General features: G+C 41.0%; 2 protein-coding genes across 2 annotated transcripts; both read left to right on the plus strand.

The window, feature by feature from the left end:
- Positions 1-1,815: 1,815 nt before the first annotated feature.
- Positions 1,816-4,416, plus strand: LOC140152052 (uncharacterized). The gene is made up of 4 exons (XM_072174352.1): positions 1,816-2,219; positions 2,900-3,511; positions 3,547-3,782; positions 4,028-4,416. The coding sequence occupies exons 1-4, from the start codon at positions 1,816-1,818 to the stop codon at positions 4,414-4,416; spliced, it is 1,641 nt and encodes a 546-aa protein (XP_072030453.1).
- Positions 4,417-4,468: 52 nt separating this feature from the next.
- On the plus strand, positions 4,469-5,446 carry LOC140152053 (uncharacterized). Its single transcript, XM_072174353.1, has one exon. The coding sequence runs from the start codon at positions 4,469-4,471 to the stop codon at positions 5,444-5,446; it is 978 nt and encodes a 325-aa protein (XP_072030454.1).
- The last annotated feature ends 3,916 nt before the right edge of the window (positions 5,447-9,362 follow it).

Consider the following 9,362-nt stretch of genomic DNA (forward strand, 5'->3'; position numbering starts at 1 on the left):
CACCCAACACTAGGCAAACTGACGGTTCAATAACAGACAATGGAAATCGTCATGATAATTTAACGACAAGACCATTGCAAGCAAGGCCTTTTACTGGCAATCAGTATAGTAAAAGCAAACAACATATAAATCCAGCACCAAGCAGGCCGGATCTGACAATAAGAGGTCAACAACAAGAAATGCCAGCATCACCGATTGCTACTTCAACACCATTGCAATTGAGGCCTATTTCTGGCAAGCAAGATTTGACAATAGACAGTCAAGTTGACAACAATGTGGTTACCAAGATGCTGCTAGAACAACATGTGAGATCTAGCCTTCCAAAACGAACATTGCAGCCGTTTACAAACGACCCCCTGCAGTTCACTTCCTTCATAAGGAACTTTGAGTACACTATTGAAAACAGAGGAACCAACAGTCAAGATTGTTTACTATTTCTGGAGCAGTTTACCAGAGGAGAAGCCAACAGTTTGGTAAAAAGTTGCTTGCAGATGAAAGATGATACCGAATATCAAGAGGCTAAGAAGCTGCTTCAGAAGAGATTTGGTAATGTACATCGCATTGCGGAAGCATATCTCTCCAAAATGAGGCGTGGCCTAATATCACCAATGAAGACTCATCAGGCTTACAAGAGATGTCCTTGTTTTTGATGGAATGTAAAAATACCATGGAGTCTCTTGGCTATACTAGTGAGCTGCACAGCACTGCGAATATTAGACTGCTTGTTGGCAAACTTCCTTACAAGATGAAGGACAGATGGCGTCAAAGAGTAGACTATATTGAAGAAGATGTGGGTCGTCCGGTTAGGTTTGAGGATTTTTCCCTCTTTGTTGAGAAACAAGCAAGAATCCAGAACAATGCTGCATTTGGGAAAATAAGTGATAGAGAAGGTAATAATAATTATAAAGGTGCAAATAGCAAGCCTAAAGTGAAGAGGAACTTTGCTACAAGTACAGATGAAAGTTTTGCTGCAAATACTGCTGCAGACCAGAAGGCAGATAAAAATCCTGCAACTACTGTGAGAAAGAGAACCATAATTTGGACAACTGCTTCAAATTAATGAAGTTACCAGCGAGCAAAAGCTGAAGTATCTGAAAGAGCAAGGTATGTGCTTTGGCTGCCTTAAAAAGGCAAAGCACATCAGTAAAGCGATGCCGAATAAATTATCATGCAACAAGTGTAATAAAATCACCCAACAGTGCTTCACCTAGAAAGGCTAGACACAGCATCCAAGAAGCAAGACACAGCACCCAAGGATAAAGAAGAAAAGGTGACAAATGCTGGTGTATGTCATTGTCATCATACAGGCGCCGGAGATAATTCATCGCCGTGCATCATTCCTGTAAAAATCAGATCAAGTTCTACAGGAATCACTGTGGAAACTTATGCATACTTAGACTGGGTAGCGATGCTACATTTTGTACTACTTAATTTAAGCCAGCAACTCAATCTTAAAGGAAGGTCTACTACGTTAGATATTCAGACCATGACTGGAAGCAGGAAGGTCAATAGTAGAATCCTACAGGGACTGGAAATTTATGACATGGACACGAAAAACAGTGTGATGCTGCCAAAGGTATACACCAAGGAGGAAATTCCTGCACGTATGGATCATGTTGTCACTCAGGAGCAGATTTCAAGCTGGCCATATTTAGAGAAAGTGTGTCTAACCAGATTGGAAGATGAAGCAAATGCACACATAGGTCTGCTCATCGGGAATAATGTGCCACAAGTCTTGAACCCTGGGAAGTGATACATAGCAGCAATGATGGTCCATATGCCTGCAGAACTTTGCTTGGCTGGACGGTGTATGGGATGAACAATAAATCATCGTCACCGCTTACCATAACAAGAACAAGAGTGGAAGAAACGCTCGACCACCAGCTGGTGAAGTTATTCAACCATGATTTCACAGAGCGCATCACTGAAGACCTACCAGAGAAGAGTTTGAATGACCAACAGTTTCTAGCTGATGTAAACAACACAACTAGACTCATTGAAGGTCACTACCAGATAGGATTCCCCCTCAAAGATCACAACAAGAATTTTCCCACCAATAGACAGCAAGCAGAAGTGAGAGCAGCGCATCTGAAGAAGAGGTTTTCCAAGAACCCTGAGTTTCATGCGGATTACAAGTCTGTAGTAAATGACATGATAAACAAGGAATACGCCCAGAAGGTGCCTGAAGAAGAAGAAATAGGTGAATCTGGCAGAACGTGGTACATTCCACATCATGGGTGTACCACCCAGAAAGAACAAATTGCGTGTTGTTTATGATTGTGCAGTCAACTATATGGGACATTCACTCAACAAGGAGTTGTTACAAGGCCCGATCTTACTAGTTCATTAGTAGGAGTGATGCTGCGATTTAGACAAGAATGCATTGCGGTGACAGCAGACATTGAAAGTATGTTTCACCAGGTTCAGGTACCGGAAAGTGATCGCAACTTACCTGCGTTTCCTTTGGTGGCGGAAGGAGAAGTAGATAAACCCTTGCAGACTTATCGCATGAAGGTCCATTTATTTGGAGCCACCTCGTACGCCATCTTGTGCGAACTATGCTCTCAGAAGAACAGCAGAAGAAGCTGGAGTCAAGTACGACAAAGTAGTTGCAAGTTCTATGCTACATAATTTCTATGTAGATGACATGCTCAGATCAGTTAAATCTGAAGAAAAGCTGTTGATCTTGTGAGTGATCTAAAGAAGGCTTGTAAAGGCGGCGGGTTCAACTTGACTAAATGGACAAGCAACAGCCGCACAGTGCTTCAGTCTATACCTGAGGAAGATAGATCCAAGGACATGGCACTCGTAGGCTTGGGCACTGAAAATCTACCCACAGAAAGAGTGCTAGGAATGTTGTGGTCCACTGAAGATAAAAAATATGGATATCAAATAACAGTGAAAGACCGCCCACCTACTCGAAGAGGAATACTATCAGTGGTCAGTTCTGTATGCGACCGCTGGGATTCATCAGTCCTGCAATCTTACCAGCAAAGCAACTGATGCAAGAATTATGCAAGCTCAAGATTGGATGGGATGAAGAAATTCCTGGAGCACACCTCAGAATGTGGCAACAGTGGATAGCAGAGTTACCAAAGTTGGAACATCTAACAGTTGACAGATGTTATAAGCCACCACATTTTGGCAAGGTGAAGTCAACACAATTGCATCACTTCATGGATGCCAGCTTGAAGGGCTATGGTACTGTGAGTTATTTGAGGTCTGAGAATGAAGATGGCGATATTCACTGTGCTTTAGTTATTGCCAAAGCAAGAGTTGCACCGGTGAAACAAGTAACAGTACCCAGGCTAGAACTCAATGCTTCAACAGTTGCAGTGAGAGTGAACACTATGATCCAGCATGAACTTGATATTCCAATCAACAAGACAGTCTTCTGGACTGACAGTATGACAGTTTTGAGATACATCAACAATGAGGCTGCACGCTTCAAGACATTTGTAGCCAATAGACTTGGAGTGATCCATGATGGCTCACATGCATCGCAGTGGAGGTATGTCCCACTAAAGACAACCCTGCTGATGATAGTTCAAGAGGACTCTCAATTGACCAACTCCTCACAACTGATCGTTGGTTGAAAGGTCCTAAGTTTCTCTGGAGTGGAGAAGAAGAATGGCCAGCATGTCAAGATATTGGCCAGGGTGTTCAGGAAGATGATATGGAAGTGAAGAAGGTGAATGTGATGATGGTACAAGATGGCAAAGAGACAAAGAGTCAGAAGGAAGAGACTGTTGTGAGCGTGAAGGATGATGATGAAGTGAAAGGTAAGAAGGTGAAGGATAGAGTTGAAGATGAAATGAATGGAGTGGAAATGTTGATGAAACACTTTTCATCATGGTACCGCCTGAAGAAAGCAATCGCTTGGATTCTGAAGGTAAAGAAACAACTCATTCAGAGGAGCAGAGAAAGAAAGAAAGCTCATTTGAGCACAAAGGGCTCTAATGCCAGCCAACCATCAGACAAAGATCAGGAGCAGAAAACTCAAAGGGTTGTATCCAGCCACTCACAGTGTCTGACATGCAAGGCGCTGAAAAGGCAGCTATTGGAATTGCACAGAGAAAAGCATTTCCACAAGAGATAGCGATCTTGAAAAGCAAGACTAGTAGTCCTGGTAGCAGAAGAGGTAAAGGCGGTGTGAAGTTGAAGAAGATAAGTTCAATATCCAAGTTGAACCCTTTTGTGAAAGATGGCTTACTAAGAGTCGGTGGTCGTCTTGCCAGAGCTGCTATGCCAGAAGATGAGAAATTCCCTGTGATTTTGCCAAAGGAGAGCTGTATAACTGATCTGGTAATGCGTGAGATCCATGAAGTTACAGGACATGGAGGGCGTAATCATATGCTGTCACGCTTACAAAGGAGGTTCTGGATAGTGGCGCAAATTCAACTGCCAGAAGGATAATTGGAAGTTGTGTTACTTGCAGAAAACAGAGAGCAAAGGTCGCGAACAACAAATGGCAGATCTTCCAAGATACAGAGTGAACCCAGAAGAAGCACCATTTACTAGAGTTGGTGTTGATTATTTCGGACCAGTAGAAGTAAAGAGAGGACGAAGTGTAGTCAAGAGATACGGCATGGTCTTCACCTGCCTAGCTGTTAGAGCTATCCACATTGAAAAGGCTGACACACTTGAAACAGATTCTTGTATCTGTGCAATACGCCGCTTTATTGCAAGGAGAGGCCAAGTCAAGGAAGTATGGTCAGACAACGGCACAAATTTAGTAGGTGCTAAAAGGGAGCTACAAGAACAAATACGCAAGTGGAATCAAGCACAGATTCACAGTGAGCTTCTACAAGATCATGTAGATTGGAGATTTAATCCACCCGCAGGGTCTCACTTTGGAGGTGTTTGGGAGAGGATGATCAGGACCATCAGAAAGGTGATGATGTCTGTGTCCAAGGAGCAGATGTTGACTGATGAAGCTCTGCAAACACTCTTTTGTGAAGCTGAAGCAGTAGTAAACAGCAGACCCATTACTAAAGTCTCAAGTGATGCGGGAGATCTTGAAGCACTTACCCCCAATCACCTGCTTTTGCTTAAAGGCAAACCGACACTTCCACCAACTTTGACAGAAAAAACAGATCAGTATGCCAAAAGAGATGGCGACAAGTACAATACATGTCTGATTTGTTTTGGGCGTTGGACATCAGAATACCTTGTACAGCAGCAAGAGCGCCAGAAGTGGCTCTTTCAAAAGAGCAATCTTAAGGTCGGTGACATCGTACTAGTAGTAGATGGATCCAAACCTAGGAATATGTGGCCAATGGGAAAGGTGACAGCAACCAGACCAGACAAGAATGGATTTGTTAGACAGGTGGAAATTAAGACAAGATCTACAACATTAGTCAGACCAGTGGCTAAATTGTGCCTGTTACTTGAAGCAGAGTACCCAGAAACAAAGACACTGCAAACAGCGAATGAAAGCAAATAAGTGTCACAGCATGTTCGAGATGAAGTTGAGATGATGAACTGAAAGAGAGTCTATGTGACAATTTTATTGTTACAATCTCAACTGTGACAAAACTCATGCACAAATGAAGTGAACACTATATGACAATTACCAATTATGTGAGTGGAGCCAAATGTTAAGTTGTGAAGTTTCTGCTCTAGATTTTGAAGATAAGGCGAGCTGAGGCGCCTGGTAACCTCCTGGACGGGATGTCCTTTGGGAAGCAAATGTCCCATAAACACTTGCAGTACTTCACACTTGGCAAAAGGCCGACTCACAGGAAGGAGAAATGAAATTCTCAAAATCTGAAGCTATCATCCAGCAGTTTGGATTCCAGTTAACCAGCAGTCATCGAGGTTCATCAGGCATCAATCACTCGTGTGCAGAAGCCCCAAGAGAAATCCAGAGATTTCAACTGTAGCTCAACAGATAGCATGTGTGATCGGCATCGAGGGTAGCAGTGACCAGCATGGCTAGATTGTGTCAGGAACTGAAATTTTCAGCGTTGGTAGTTACAACTGGATTCGAACCAAGATTTTCAACACAAGGACATAGCTGATTTATATTTGCAGAAGTGACTGCATGAAACTAAACGCGAAAAAAAGGATCAGCTATTATTATTTTAAGTGAAATGAAAAAGGCCCATTTTGTTGGCAAAATGTGCAAAGTTGGAAATTAAATGCAATAATTTATCATCATGGTTGTGCACAGGTGATAATTCAAAGTTACCATGGTTGTGCACAGGTAATTTTGTTAGCATTGTATGCTTCATTGTGAAAAGGTGTCACTATGGTTGTGCACAGGTGATACACTAAGTATTTTATACGCTCCAAAATAGTTTCAAAATATATTATCATGGTTGTACCCAGATAATGTGCTGTTCAGGATGTGACCAACATGGAAGCGCTGCAATCTATTAGTACCTGCATCACCACGAAGGAACATCAAGTGCCACATTTACCATGTGACCTGCCTTAGGGTTTGACATTTTACAATTAGGAGTGAGCAACCACTTTCACATGGAATCCAAAATTAATGTTTTGCAGTTTTGGGCCATTATTGGATAAATTCCAACACAATTTGCACATGCCAACTTTCCAAGTGGATAAATGACCATGGTTACTAGTATTTGAGACCATAAGGCTGCTATGGCTGTACCCAGGCAGTTCTATGTGTAAATTTGTTTAATTTCAAGTATAATTTGCAGTATTGATCAGGAGCTAAACTGATAAACAACATTAGTGTGTGCTATATTTCTTCACAAGTTCACATTTAAAGGAATTTTAGTTCAAGCTGTAAAAGTCAAGTTTGTTTCATTCAAACAGTCATATTGTGCTTTTATTAGCCTTTTCAGTCATCAAAGTTGTTTTGAAATTCAAAATTTGAGATGTTGCTCAGTATTTCAGAAACACACTTGTAGTCTCACACACAAAAGAAAGGTCAGTGAGATTTATCACTTAGTTTTGTTTTTATTTCACAGACAGTTCTGAGATAATTACATGTACGTTAAGTTACACGTTCAGTCATGATCAATATACTTTACATGTATTTGAAGCCAAATAAGCCAATTGGTACAAAGCTTGTGGATAATTTTCCAAACTTGATTGATTCAATATTATTGTTCAGGCTAATTTTGTAGTAATTAACATATTTTTGTCAAATTTCAAGTTGATTCATGGACACTTCCAGGTGAAATGTCAGATTTGCTTTAGTTTTTAGAGTTTTCAAAAGTAGAGTTGTTATCTAAAAATTGAGTTCATTATTGAGTTTCATGTGATAGATAGTAAATGCCCGAGTAAATGGCACTTTAGGTTTATTGTCAGGTAATTGTATGCAGGCAGCATAAATTAAAGGCGCCCGGAATGTTAGTGCCATTTCCTCAAGTGTTTCATAATTATTGGATTGAGTAGATTAATTGATATTTTTAGGAATCCGATGGCATTGAGTCAGCCTTCCCACTGCAATTTGTGATGTACGCCCTCAGTGGTGGTGAGCATACATGTTTTGGAGTGACATGGAGTGATATTTTTGTGTGCAATGGGGTTGCGGATTCCCTCGGAAGCCTAAAGTTTTTGTACATCATCATATCGTTAAATCAAGTTTAAAGTAAATCGTTTGAGTTACTTTTATATAAAGGAGCAAGAACATAGATCCAAGTTTCATCTGAGAGTGTTATTGGCGTCTGTGGTGAGTGTATTACTCATAATTAAGGCTCAAATCAGGAAGGTAATTCATCGATATCAGTGACGAGTGGTGATCGTAACAAGCTTCGGTAGCCAGGAATTCGACAGCCATGGTATGGGACATCGTAGTTTTATCCCCAACAGTCCGGGTTTTTAAAAACAAAAAAGAGGAAGAGTTGCTTTTTATTTCTTATGAATGATCGCAAAATTGGTGCAAATACAAATAAACTTAGGGCTGTTTTAGCGTATATAATAATCTATAATGTCTAGGAAAAAAGACAAGGGCTTAGTTATTTTTGTTGTTCTGAGATGTTTGGTTCTTTTAAGTGGATCGTAGGCCCCCGGGCGTAGGCCTATAATACCTATAGGCCCTACATAGGCCTACGTGGTCCAGGGTAGCGTGTAGTACCGGTACGGTGTGTCCCGATTTACCACATTTTCCCTCGTGAAGCATGAAGTGCCAAGATGATGAAAGTCTAGGAGAAGTAGGCCTAGAGTAGAAAATGGATTTGTCAATCATAAGAATCTAAACGTTTTTTACTTCAATCTTGTAGAAAAAAATCTATTAAAGCTATATAGCCTAGGTTAAACTAAGTTCCGTCTACTTTCGCTTAGAAATAAAATAATGTTTGAGCAAGGTTGTTTTAACGATAATCCGCCATCGATTGTCAGTGACTCAAATGGAGCGATAACATTTCAATCAAATCTATATAATAGGGCCTAACAGGCTCCCGCGATATCACATGTGTAAAAGCGTGTGCCAGCAGTTATGCAATGACGTAGGCCTATAGTCCTATATTATTAGGCCGTCAGTTACATTATACATTAGGAAAATAAAAACACAATAAATCTATACTGCAATAGCAAAATAATTGCATAAGGCTGAGTTCACATAGAAGTATACGGTATCACGGTATTAGCTATACTGAAATCGCTCATTCGATCAGGCTGAGTTCATATAGGAGTATGCTATGTGAACTCAGCCTAATCGAATGAGCGTATTTCGTATAGCGGATAGCAAGTATGTCAGTTTACCCATTTTCTTCGTCTTAACAAATGCTTGTAACTTTACTTCTTGAGGTCACATTGCATTCAATGAGGTGTCATAATGTGCAGAATTAGATAGTGCATCTATTAAAAAAATGAATTTGCCCACATATGGTTTAGGTTTTTAACATTTTGGACGGTATACGTTGCACTAAAATCGAACACGCGCGATTCCCACTATACTATACTATACGCAGGTATACGGCCTTTTCGAATAGCTCTTATGTGACCCGGTACTATGACATTACCTTGCTCGATTTAATCTATCTGCGTGCACCTGCAAAACGTGCATCGTATACCCAAATTGTATACTTCTATGCGATCGTAGCCTTATGTGCCCCGGTACTATGAAATTGCCTTGCTCGATTGAACTATATACGCGTGCACCTGTAAAACGTGCACCGTATACCCGAATAGTATACTTCTATGTGAACGCAGCCTAATAGGCTTTTATACCAACCAGTTATAGGCCTAAACCAATCTGTTAGCAGACTAAATCATCGGACCAAATGGTTTGTAGACAGTGGCGTTCTAGTGTGCCCCCCTGCCTCCGCCAAGTTCGTCATGGCCGTCGGTTCATGATGTAAGGCCGTCGGTAGACGGAAGGCGTTGGTGAAAAAAACTGGGTTAACAATAGATTATTTTTACCCAGAGTGACAGAAAAAAGG

This window comes from Amphiura filiformis, chromosome 5 (assembly GCF_039555335.1).
Source record: "Amphiura filiformis chromosome 5, Afil_fr2py, whole genome shotgun sequence".
In the NCBI taxonomy this organism is placed as follows: domain Eukaryota; kingdom Metazoa; phylum Echinodermata; class Ophiuroidea; order Amphilepidida; family Amphiuridae; genus Amphiura; species Amphiura filiformis.